This window comes from Acanthisitta chloris, unplaced genomic scaffold (genome assembly GCF_000695815.1).
Source record: "Acanthisitta chloris isolate BGI_N310 unplaced genomic scaffold, ASM69581v1 scaffold8926, whole genome shotgun sequence".
Taxonomy (NCBI): Eukaryota; Metazoa; Chordata; class Aves; order Passeriformes; family Acanthisittidae; genus Acanthisitta; species Acanthisitta chloris.
The window spans coordinates 49,871-63,322 of NW_008677676.1; the positions used below are offsets into that span (position 1 = coordinate 49,871).

General features: G+C 37.3%; 1 protein-coding gene across 1 annotated transcript in view; it reads right to left on the reverse strand.

Moving 5' to 3' along the window:
- Positions 1 to 13,033, reverse strand: part of LOC103804018 (angiopoietin-1) — a gene marked incomplete at its 5' end in the record, with an annotated part of 58,704 nt that extends 45,671 nt beyond the window's left edge. Inside the window, 2 exons of the mRNA XM_009076604.1 lie at positions 7,426 to 7,527; positions 12,914 to 13,033. Of these exons, the coding sequence (XP_009074852.1) occupies positions 7,426 to 7,527; positions 12,914 to 13,033 (222 nt within the window). The remainder of the gene's footprint in view (positions 1 to 7,425; positions 7,528 to 12,913) is intronic.
- Positions 13,034 to 13,452: the final 419 nt, after the last annotated feature.

Below are 13,452 nucleotides of genomic sequence, written 5' to 3' on the forward strand. Positions count from 1 at the left end.
CCCCGCAGTTCAGCAAGGATATTGAGGTGCTGGAGCAGGTCCAGTGAAGAGCAACGAGGCTGGTGAAGGAATTTGAGCACAAGTGCTATGAGGAGAGGCTGAGGGAGCTGGGGGTGTTTAGCCTGGAGAAAGGAAGGGTCAGGGATGACCTTGTAGTCAGGTGAGGGTTGGTCTCTTCTCCCAGGCAACTAGCAGCAGGACAAGGGGGCACAGACTCAAGCTCTGCCAGGGGAGGTTTTCCGTTAGATATTAGTTAGGAAGAGATTTTTTACGGAGAGAGTAATCAGATCAGGCATTGGGCTACATGGGGAGGTCGCAGATTCACCGTCCCTGGAGAGATGAGACTAGAAGTGGCATATAGCTCCATGGTCTAGTAACCACAGTAGGGTTGGACTTGATGATCTTGGAGGTCTTTTCTAACCCAGTTGATTCTATGATTATCTCCAGCCCCCCTCAAGTTCTCTGAACCAGTAATTCTTTCCCTCACAAGTGTTTCACTAAGCCACAGGGAGAACGCAGATTCACCGTCCCTGGAGAGATGAGACTAGAAGTGGCATATAGCTCCATGGTCTAGTAACCACAGTAGGGTTGGACTTGATGATCTTGGAGGTCTTTTCTAACCCAGTTGATTCTATGATTATCTCCAGCCCCCCTCAAGTTCTCTGAACCAGTAATTCTTTCCCTCACAAGTGTTTCACTAAGCCACAGGGAGAAGCAGCAGCTATGAAGAGTCCTCTGAACAGCCGCTGTTCCTCTGTTAAGCAGAAGAAAGCATACCAGAATCACTTCTGTGCTAACAGTAAAACTGTCTCAGCTCTAAAACCAAAGCACCCCTGTGCCAGCTGGCATTTGAGAATGGCCTATTACCCCACATTGCTCAGGCATTACTTTGTGGATGTTATTAGAGTCAGACTGAAACTTCACTAAACTTCAGTGATGAGGATCTTGTATCACAAAACAGTTCACACACATGGGCCATAGCCCTGTTCAGTATGCTAGTACAGGTATGACAGTAGTTGAGAAAGAAGGAATAAGTCAAGTAGGAGTAGGATCCACTGGTTCCACTGGATCCCTCCTGTGCAAAGCAGTGAAACACTAAAGCTCTCTTTGGAAGGAAGACATGAGTTCTTATTATAAAATATAATTAGCTATCTATCAAGAGCAGCTGCATGTTTGCACTTGGAGAGATCCTTCATAACCAAATAATCAGGGGGTAATAACAGTGAAAGTGAAAATTTATGCTCATGGGAGATCAATCAACAATCATACTTCCAGGTTTACATATCTGACCATATGTACATAAAGTGTAATATTCTATTGCTTTGCTTTTATGTCTTTGTGTTACTGTTTATGACCTCAAAATAGATGACTTGAATATAGGGCATTCCAAAATCAATGGAGGAAATCTCTTACTGTCATAAAACCACAGGTCTAATTATAGCTAGGAGTATTTCTCTGGTATGTGGCTGTACATTTTTCACATGATGATAAATGTTTCCTGATTATAAATGCGTATGAAAATTGCAAATCATTATCTGAAAAGCAGATGAGTGTTTTAATTCCTGTGAACAACAGCAGCATCTTCTTAAATCTCCCTAACAGAAGTTAGGTGAAATTATTCTCGGTGGCCTTTTCAATACTTGGCAAACTGTGAACCCAACGATCTGCATCATATGTTTGCAGTGGAATATATATTTTAGCTCTCAGCAATCTCTTTTATTTAGTCTTAAGGAAAAAAATTTAGCATGACTGAAGATCCAAAAAATAAGCTTTTGACAAACTCATTTAATGTGGAACAGTCACAGAAAGATCAGTGTTACCACCTTCAGAGCTGTTTGACATTATATGAGTTCTCCTTTAAAGAACATGTGAGTACAGCGAATGTATCTATAATATCAGACTACTGTCAATGCAAGAAGCATGAAGATTTTCTAAGAATTTATAGCATATCTTAAATATTTATAATCCAGAAAAGGTATTAAAATTAATTCAGAATATCTAGTTTTAACAAAACTGAAAATGCTGGAAGATATTGTTTGCACAATCTGAGCATTCAAATTATGAGAAAATTTTTATATGTCAAGAATATACTCCTCAGACAAGCCATATTGTTCATGAAATTTTTTTCAAAAAAATCCCAACCACATTCGAAATTATTTTGCACTAAAATAGTGGAACCAGAGTCATGAAGCTTACACAAACAATTTTCAAGTGTGCCTTGTGTGTTTTTATGCAGTCACCCTCTCACTTGAAAAAGAAAGCAATGAACACATAAACTAATGACTGGAGGGTGTTAGAGCTCTGTCTGTAGTTGTTTGATTCTTCAAGTGTTTGGGGAGAAAAAAAGAACCTGAACAGTTTTTGTAAATGGACAAAACTATAACAAATACCCATCATCGATTATTGTCCCAAAAGTGAACACTACAACAGCTAAACAGCTAAACAACACTAAAACAGAGGTTTTCTCTCTTTATTCAAGTCAAACACAACAGTAACTTTGGTGAAGACCTATTTAGAATGAGAGTTAGTATTGCTAATGAAGCAATATGGAGAAAAAAAAACGAGAAGGAAGAGTATAAAGACAAGGAAGGGGAGCAGTGAGATTGTTAACAAAGCTGAAAAGTGGAAGTGAAACTTTCACAAGATAAATTAAAATATGATTTGCACCAGATGAAGACCATAAAAGGAATTAGGAGATCACATTCTAAAACAGGAGCTGAACACTTTGCAAATAAAAATTAAATGTAAGTAGCATCCAGAATTTTTCAGAATGAGCTGAATGGTGGCACTAAGAAAAAAAATCTTTGTTGGAATAGTAGGCCTTATTATGCTTCATTCAGGCATGTAGGACTTGCAAGGACTAGTGAGATGTACACATGGAGTGACCAAGCAACCTGACTGTCACAAACAAGAAGGTCTTCCAGGAAATTGGTGGAACCCATGTCCAAACTAGACCTTACTCACAGAAGTGAACTGCAGGAAGTATGCAAAAAAGGGTATCATGCTTAGAAGTAAATCAGACACTTACAGTCCAAAGACGTGTTTAGCCATCTTGAAGGAAAACAGAAGACATGGATCACCAGACTTATTTTGCTAGCTAAAATTTACTGAGGCTCAGAGGAAAATCAGATTATTCCAGATAGCATACCATAAATGCCCACTAGAATTGCATCCAGAAATTCTTCCTGAGAAGGTTCTTCTATCTCTGTGGTCTGGCTCTCAGAATTTAAGCCATAGAAGAGTACAAATTATCCTTCTCTGGTATCATACCATACTGGCACCATAGAGATAGCATTCAATTTCACCCAACAGCCTTCAGAATTAAAGAAAAAGTAGAAACCCTAACAGAAATGGGAGTGATTCTGTAGATATGCTCTTCAGGCAGACAAAAACGCTACTGGTGACATCTGAAATAATCTGGCAGCACACTTGTTTTAAGCACTGAACAACTGTTGGACTCCTAGATGTTAATCAGGAACATGGGAATGTGGAATTTACCACTGAACATCATTCTTGCCTCAAAGAAACCAAAAGAAAAAACATCTGCTGATCAGGAAGGTAGGAAGTGGCTGCCATAAACCTTAGAAATTTAGCTCTTAATCTAATATGTACAAGTGATCCTAATTTAGCTCATGACATTATGAACGATTAAAAAAGTGATAGCTTTCTTTCATCAGTGAAAGGAAAAGAGCAATGCTGTAGCAATTAAGGCATACAGTACAATTAAATACTGACAGGCAGGGGAAAAAAATTCTGGCTAGGAAAAAGATTGTTGTGGGCTGGCCAAGGCACGCAATTTCAAATACCTATTGAGAGTTTTACTCCAATGACAGAAAGCAAGAAAATTATTTTAGAGGTCTGAGGAAACTCCAAATAGACTTGACCCCTAAGAAACCCCTAGGAAACCGATAGTGAATGTTGGACTATGAAGAGTAGAATAAATTCTGTGAAGTTCATGGGAATTATTAAACTAGACATGCTAAAAGGCTAGAGAATAGAGAATCCAATACTCCATCGCCTAATTTGGCAAAAATGGAGACAGTCACTGGGAAATGTGCATTCATCCAAGAGCTGAAAACAGGAAATTGATCAAGAAATCTTCATAGCCAAGTTAGCACATGAGTTTATAATGTACTTGGATTCGATTATTGCTAATGACTACCTAATAAATACCAGAAACTGTCTTAGAAAGTACCCTTGTGGAAAACACCCTTGCAAAAGGGGCTCAGGTTTGCAGAAGGCAAGCAATATTTTTTTTAAATTATATTCTCCTCTAGAGATCAAAACCCTTAATAGTGTTTTACATTTCCTCCTCAGGCAAGGAAATTTGAAAAATGATTAAAATTTGCTTCAGGGTGATCTTACCTGCTGTTAAAGAAATCATTCATTGTTACACTTCAGATTTTTCTGATATCAAACAGCATAGCTAAAAATGCATTGCAAAATGTGAAAGAACTTATGTAATAGATACTAATAGTAGAATGAACTTACAGGGTTTCCTCTGAATTTATACCAATTACTGTCAAACATAAAAAACTCACAGTCAAAATTAGTTCTTAGAAGCAAAGGCACAAATTGTACTGCACGATATAAGACTAATAACACAAGTAAAGGATACTTGTAAGCACATATAACACTAAACAAGATGACATAACCAATCTTGCATGACAGTAAAATGACAGAAAAGGTTTTGTACTCATTAGCTATTCTTTTAGATACCAAAGGAAGTGCAGCTTTCTTTTCCACTGTTGAGATTGAATGGCAGTGGAAATGGAGCCAAAAGAACAAGGAGGGAAAATTAGTACCACTATTGCTATAATATCACTGACTTTGTGACAATTTACATGTGAATAGTCTTGTATATTTTCTCCTTTCAAAAGATTTATGGCTACTTTATCTCTCACTTAAACTATTTCCTGTGTTTGTGTCTGGAATAGGAATTGAAGTACTTCGGTGTAAGCAGAAGTCACTAGCATGAAACTGCATCAAAGACAATGACTACCTCATTGTTGCCAGATGACTTCTGTAACGTAGCAGTCCTGTCAATAGCCTTTGCAGAGCTTACTCCACGTGCACCCTTTCCAAGCAAGCTGCTGTAAGGATCTCAGCTAAGAGTCAGAGAATTTGTGCAATGGCCTAATAAAACTGGAACAGCCAATAACTTGTGAGGGTCTCTAGCAGTACTGCAGGTTGGTGGCCTGAATTCCTGTCCAGGTCAGAAGCTGGCAATCAGTACTTGCTTGTAACTTACAAGCTTCAATGGTTTTCCAGAATCTTTTCTAATCAGAACTAAATGTACTGAAAATAAAAGAAGCCCCAGAGACTTATTATTGCTATTACACTATTATGATATTGTTTCTGTCAGATTTAGGAGCCTAAAGAGATACAAGCAGAACAAGAATATCTCAACAAATCTGGAAAGCTGTATCTGAACTATGGGCTGAGAGAACATATGTTAAGTACAACCACTCCAAGTAAGACCAAGTACCGTTGTGTCCTCCACCACACTACTCAGTTTCCATTGGAAGAAAGACCAGGTAGATGTGACAGGAAGGAGAGGGGATTTGGTCCAATAGACACCATTCACCCTCTCTGAACAACCACGGAATTGAGTCAGTGGTGTTATTGCCTTGAAGCTGAGACATTGTCATATATTCCAGTAATACACAGAGCATTCACCAGCCTCTGTCATTCAACATTTGGTGTAATATGGTAAGCACAGAAGGGGACCTAAGGCAGTTACTTTGGTGAAACAGCTCATAGAAGCACAGCAAGCTTAAATCCCATCTTGTTTCATGACTTATAAGATAGCTATAAGTAAAAGTCCAAAGCAGATCCTTTTTATTCAGTAGAAGTAAACAATCCCTTAGAATATGATATCATTCCTAAAGAGAAGCAAAATTAATTCGGACTGCTTGAACTAGACTAAACCAACATAATCTAATCCTGAACAGTCTCACATTATTGTAAAGGAAAATTTGAGGAAAATGTTTGATTAACTGAAGGAATATATATGAAAAAGCCCACATAACCTTTACAAAGAAGGGTTGTATTTATTATATTGTCTAAGAAAAAGCACAGGAGATCAAAACTGAGAAAATCTCAATAATTCCTATGATATGTATAAATTAAAACCATCCATATGTGGAGAATGACTTAGGTTGCATACACAAATTCTAATTTCCACTAAAGTAAAACTGATAGAATATTCAAATTTTGATTCCCCCAAAATAAATTGATGTTTTATATTTTGTTCAACTCTGAACCAAAACTGATTTAACAGCTTTCAATTTTTCAGCTAAATTAAAATTTTATTCATTCTAACAAAGTTTTTCAATGTTGCAATTCTACTAAAAAATACCATTTGACATTTTAAAATGACTTTTAGTTCACAGGTATTATGAAATAGATTACATTCTCTAGTTATCCACAGGAGCAGGGTTCTGACCCAAAGGATTAGTTTTAATAATTTATCATTTCTATTTTCAAGTAATATACATATATTGAGAGGAAAATATCCATAAAATCCAAAATTAGATTTTGGTTCTATAATAAGATACTATGTTTATTTCTGAAATTGCAAGCTCTTCAACAGAACTTTTTTCCATATGAAGTTTTATTGAACTGATTTTTTTTTATTTTTAAACATTTAAAATGCCTTCCTCATTTAGTGCTTTTTGAAAACTGCAGAAAAAAAACCCCTTCCCTCCATCAAGCTGATAACACTGTTCTGAAAGCTTCACTGGGAATGCCACTGAAATCCAAGCCAGTCCTCAGGGACTAGGAGAAAGGAGCTCCATCAGGAAGGTTGATCAGACAATGAATGAAAAAATCCAAAGTTGTTTAGATTGGAGTAAATTTTTTTGAGTTGGCAAAGGTAAAATAGCCTGCTGAAGCCATGTCATCTGTAATTTGGTAGGTTATTTATTTTCTTGTAATCCTATTTGAAGTATCAACATTTCCAGTACATTAGCTTGATTGGCAGAGGTACTGTATGACTTGGGATAAACTCCAGTAAAAATTTTCGTTCCTATCTGAGGTGCTCCAAGTTCTGAAGGAGTTCCCCTCAGCTGAAAACATCCATTTATTAGGAATATCATCACATGCCTATTAGCCCTTAACGTCACTGCAAGTCAAAACTTCAGATAGACAGACAGGAACATTCTGGCTTGGCCTCACCTCACTTTAATCTCAGTAACTGATCTGAGAAACTCTACGTCATGGGAAATAATACTCAACTAACTGAGTAAAAAGGATATTATGATTTTCAAAAGTAACAGACATGACGAAAGGTAGCTCATAAAAGAGTGCAGGGCCACATCACATCACTGTAGGCAAAACTACCTATGTAAGATAATAGGAAGTAGTATTTGAAATCTGACACTTGCATGAATTGTACAGCTATTACACATTTTTTTGCCTTACCATTTTGTATTCTTTCCAGCTTTTCTGAAAATCCAGACTCCCATCTTCTCTGTGCTGTATAACTGTCCATCCTCCCCCAGCAATTTCCATATTGCAAAAGACCTATGCAGTAAATAAATTTAAAAAAATTAAAACCCCAAACAAATGATAAAACAAGCTTGCTTCGAAATCCTGTCATCCTAGGGGGGAAAAAATATTTGTGAATAGCAAAATCAAGAAATTGTGTTTTCCTATGGATCCATACCAGTTACAACTGGTGCTCTCCATATCTTTAGTGTAACTCTCCCAGTAATGTTTCTTTTCAGCACATTACCCAAGAACATCTCCCCAGGGGAATCCCTCTGCATCCTCAGCTTTCCCTTTCACATTCCCTCCATGTTCCTGTTTTAATTCCCTGCAGTACCCCTGAAACTACTCCCTTCCTATTAACAAACAGGAGTAATTCTTTCAGTGATAACATTTTCTATAGCTTTTAGCAGATTGTCATTCAGTCTAAGAAAGAATTTTCAGAATTCTTACAGAAAACACTCATCCAAGGCATCTGAAATGTAGCACAGGTGAGATTATTGTTTTAATTTAATGTTACCTACAGTGCACAAGGCAGTATCTCAAAAAGGGAATGGCTGATCTCAGCCTAAGCAGCCTTACAGCTGACAGAGAACTTAGATAGAAACAAGCTCAAGAACAGAGGTCTGTGGAACAAGTTCAGAAGTCAAGATCTATACTGAACATATAAGATCATGCCCTGCCACCATTGCATTAATAACATTATAAGTTAGATACTAAGATACTGCATGTTAAGGATAATGCAACAATTCGACAATTTTGCTGAATGTTGATATTAGAATATTGTGTCAACTGAAATCTGTTAACAATGCTAAATAATCCATAGAATAATAAAAATAGATATTTATTTATTTTTCATTCACTTTCATTCTTTTTACATTATCCTTTCAAAAATGTAGAAGAAAATTATGACAAATGCAAATACTGCTTATGCAGTTGCTTTTCTTGGTATGTGGGAAGTGATACTGATTTTTGTTTCTGAGTTTGTAGGATACTTGATTTTAAGATCTAAGTTTCTCAGTGCTACTCATTCAAGCAAATTTTCCTGATATTCGCTCCCATGTACTCATCCATGTCATGTCAAGACTGCAACTATTCCAAATTTCATCTGTGCTCTCAAATAGCTGTAGCTCTCTTTTTAAGTAAGATGTCAGTATGTAAATGAGTTGAAGAGGTGTCACCCATCAGCTTAGCTTTTGGCATTCACATCAGCAAGAGTCAATCTTTTCAACACTGGTTGGCAAATTAAAGCTTTAAATTTATTTGCCAATTGGTGGTTACTATCCAATTCACTTAAATAAAAATTTGTCTCTCAGTTGACTAGAGAACTGTATTCTACCCTCAGGCAAAGCCATTCCAAATTTCTCCTACTCATAAGCATTTTCATAGTAACACTATGCAAGTGTTTTTGTTTTAATTTGCACCAGGCATGCCAAATGAAGTCCCTGTGAAGGTACAGGAAAGAAACATAATACCAAACAGTGCAAACATGTGATCTTGATTTAGGCTAACCACAAGAAAACCCACAATTTTCTAGACAAACATTTTGGCCCTATTCCTTCTTCAGGGAAGACACTGTGAGTCAAAACATTTATCTACAGGATTTAATTTCTTGAGTCTGATTTACAGTGAGAATTTCTGAATGATGGATTTGCTTTCCTTATAAGTCATTTCAACCTCCCATGAATCCACTGCCAAATTTTAAAGCATTAAATCCTCAATTGTATTAAGACTACTTATTTTAGAGATGCACACAAATAATGGGGTTTTCATACTGAAATACAATAAAATACCTATAAAAAGGCTTTGAAGTTTTCTGTATAATATAGCAAATTGAAAGAGAAGACTGCACACTGAAAGAAAGGTTTGCCAGCAGCACATTTTTCACTCACCATCATTGTGTGGTCTGACACTTTCCATGGCAGTAGATGCAAACACCTGCCTTAATAACAGGACTGCCAAGCTGATTATAGATATTCACTGTGCATAGCTCTAGCCTTGTCTGTGCCAGACAAGGTCAAGGCACTCAGCCTTTAAACACTATTTAACATGCCCTGATACTTAATCCTCTACTAGAAATGCAAAGGATGAAGAAAAGTGACTTTGAATTTGTTTGCATCTCTGGGTTTTCAGTTTATTATTAATGAAATAACCTGATTTAGATTAAAAGAGCATCCAAAATCTTGCACTCTTGTCCTTCCTTAAATGCATGGGTAAAAATTTGCAAGCTCCTGAAAGGCAAATATGGGATTATTTCTACTTATTTTGGCTTTAGGGCCTAAATTATTAAAAACTTTGTAATAAACATTTAGAGATAAGCTCAACTTTAAAGCAAAGAGAAAGAAGGTGAGGAATTGCCATAAATTGCACAAGTCTACGTTGTTGACATGGAGCAGCAAACTTGGGACCAGCCATTTGAGATTCAGGGAATGCATCCCTGCTATGCAGAAACTGAGACTGATGGTAACCAAGTTGGGATGACAGTTTCCACAATATCTGGGGTAGCATACATTTAGTGGGTTAAAACTGGCAGATATACTCAGAGACATGATTGATACCAATTTGGTAGGAATGCCACAGGCAGAAAGTAGAGGGAAAGAAGTGAAGGCTGCACTCATGGCAATGGTGGCTATTGCCTTTGCAGAGCCATAAAGACCGAGATATACACTCAACTAGCAATTGATAGCATCACATTTTCAGTGCAGTGCATCCAGCAGTTGGTAAAAGTCATGCTTGTGAGGGCATTAGAGGAGACATGAGAGAGTCAATACATTGATCCAAGGTTCTGCATGCAATCAGGCCAGTCACCCCTGGCTTACTTCTGCTCCCAAATGTGACAAGGTTCTTTCAACTACCAAATGGTGACAACTTCACTCCCAATGCTCCTCTTCTTCATCAGAAGCTTCTGTTTCCCCTGTAGCTGACCCCACCTTTGCAAAGGACTGAGAGGACACTTCTTGTGTTTGCTCTCACTATGGCCTTGGGACAACCATTGTCCACACTATCAGGCATTGCACACATACACAGCAAAGTAAACCAGTTAATTAGTTTAGTAGTTGAATCCTATCTTTTTCTCTTCCCATATCAAAAATATGGAATATTATTAAGATCCTTTTAACAGAAATTAATCACTAACTTTAAGGCTGGAAGACTACTGAACTAAACTGATGAACTGTTGAAGCTAGGAACATGAAACAAAAATTGCAGCCTAAATTTCTAAGCATATGAAAATGAGGCATATAAATGGTATGGAGCTGTAAGCATGCAGGATAATTTTATATGAATATATGAATGTAAAACCAACAAAATGCTACAACTGACAGTATCATTTGTACATATGAAAAAGATATTGCCTATTGAATATCAGGATTATCATTTCCCTTAGGAAATATAAAATGAAATGGAGGTATATTTTTGTGACCTGATGCATAAAAATACTCTGAATGAGATAGTTGCCAGTGGCTGTATTACAGAATGTAACAATATATTAGGCCACTTAAGACATGTCAGAGTTGTGCATTGCATTGTGGTAATCCAGATAACTAAGATGGCTTTAAATAAGCAAGTTTGTCTTCATGGAGTACCTATCAGGATATTAGAGCAATCCACCTGTGTCAACACGGTGCTACCTCTGGGCTAATCAATGCACCATGCTGCATTGATTTTGAGGCTATCTCAGCTGGAGTTAGTTCAGCTATCTGCACAGCACTACCTTGCAGATTGCTAAAATGACTTTAATGTCTGAAAAAACATCTGTTAAAGCAATCACACTCCTCACTTGACTAACACGAACATGTCTGGGATCAACTCATGCTATGTTATCACTAGGGCAAGACAGAAATAGGTGCTGCAGAAGTGCCCTCAACACACAGAGAGACACACTCCCACATTTTCTTGCTAAAACAGGAACCCTGCAGGAAAACATAATGCAATGGTATCAGCTGGGTTCTGGTATCTGTATTGCTTGATAGCAGCCTCAGCAAACAGGGATATAGCAGAAACACAGAGTGGCTTCCGTTGTGTCACTGGCCTTGTATTACCAGCAAAGTAGGTTTAAGGTGATAGACCACAAGCATCTGTGCCACAGTACTTTCAGATAACCATTGTTTTTAATGGCAGCTCAGCTTCTGGGCAAGGTTTATGAATTTCCGTAAGGCTAAGAAAAGCTACTGTCAATTGGTACATGCAATTTATTATATCTCTTTATAGCTCTTACAGAACTGATTTATTGTTCTTGTCGTACCTCATAATGTTTAAAGGCATCTTTGTATTTTATGTCATGTCAATTATTTTCCTATTCATATTCACAAGAATTATATTGATCTTGGCCTGCAGAATGCTCTCATCCCAGTTCTAGTTGTGGTTTAGTGAACTCTAATTCCTTGGTAAACTATAGCATCTTGACATTTACAGGATTTCAAAGGACTCTAATAATACTAAATTTAGTTTAGAAATAAGTTTTGCATATCTTAATATGATAATAAAATTACTATAAAACAGTACAGTCTTTTACAGTCTTTTTCTGTTTGCAGGGTCACCATTTTACTGCAGCATGAATAAATTCGCCACTTGGATGTGGTTCCCTCCCTCCTGTTTGCCTCACTTTATGGACACCACCATATTTCCCTGTCCCAGGTAATCAGCCCTTAGTTTTGGCAGCTGCTCCCAATAGTGCCCTGTCAGAGGGACAGCCAACATTGTTCCACAGGTAAGTTAGGCTTAGGTTATTCTCTCATGTTCCTAGTTTCTACTTACTCAGGCACTTTAGCAACAAAAGCCTTCCAGAAAACCTAATCTCCTTCACAGACTGTTGCTTCATTTTCATACCTCCCCTGCACCCCTCCCACCCTCCACCCCCTTCATCAAGGCTCTCTGTTTTGAGAAGGACAGGATTATAAATGCTTCATCATTTCAAGCAGAGCTTATATTCATTATATTGTGTTCTTTACAGCCAAAATGACTCTTCTCTGCTCCCTACAAGAGAAACAGGAATTTTTAAAATCCTTATCTTTAAAGAGTACTCATTCTGATAGTTCTTTCCCTGTGCTACCATATAATCCCCCCCATCAGCTTCCTCATTATTGCACTTTACTAACTCTTTTCTAAACTTTATCATTGATTTATTTGTAGCTATAATCTGATTCAACTGAACTTGCCAAGTGGGAGGAAGTGAGTCCACTATGGAGTGTACCTTGGAACTTAGGAAGGATTCTCTGTCAGCGGGAAAGAAGAATGTCTGGAATAATACAGTTAATCATTTTCTCAGTCTATCATATATTTTTAAGACTGAATATAACCCAAGTTATTTATACTAATACAATATTTTGCAGAGTGAGAACTTCAATAAAGGCTACAAATGCTCCTTTAAGTCTGGAGCAACATCATATTAACAAACAAGAAAATAAACAAACCAAGTATTTACCTTTTTAGGATCTGACACATTGTTAATATAAATAGTGTAGACCCCACTTTTGTTAAAACCAGATTGGTATACATCTGCACAGTCTCTGAAAGGCTTTTCTTCTTCCTTTTTTGCATTCTTTAGTAAAACTGCAAAACAGAAAAAAAGCCAAGATAATTTCAGTTACAACAATAGTCTTAAGCATTTCTGTGTCAAGGAAGCCCACTTATGAACACTCTACTGTTTGGTTATTTGGTAGGTTCTATTAAAGAACTACATGAAACTTTCAGATAGATGGTAGAATAGGAACCACAAGTACCTCATGATGCAAATAACTCCACAGAGCATCCTATCTACTAGGTGAACATACTACGTTCCTTCAGAGTGCAGAGGTCTGTGCTGCTGCAGTTATTGCCTCTGACTCAATCTGTATCTGGGAGGTTACCAAAGAATGCCCCAGAGATGGCACATGGAGGTGGAAAACTTGTTCAGTGCTGTGCTCTGACACAGGTGCTCAACTAACACAGCAACACAGACCCTGGAAGGAGAAAGCTTGTGTT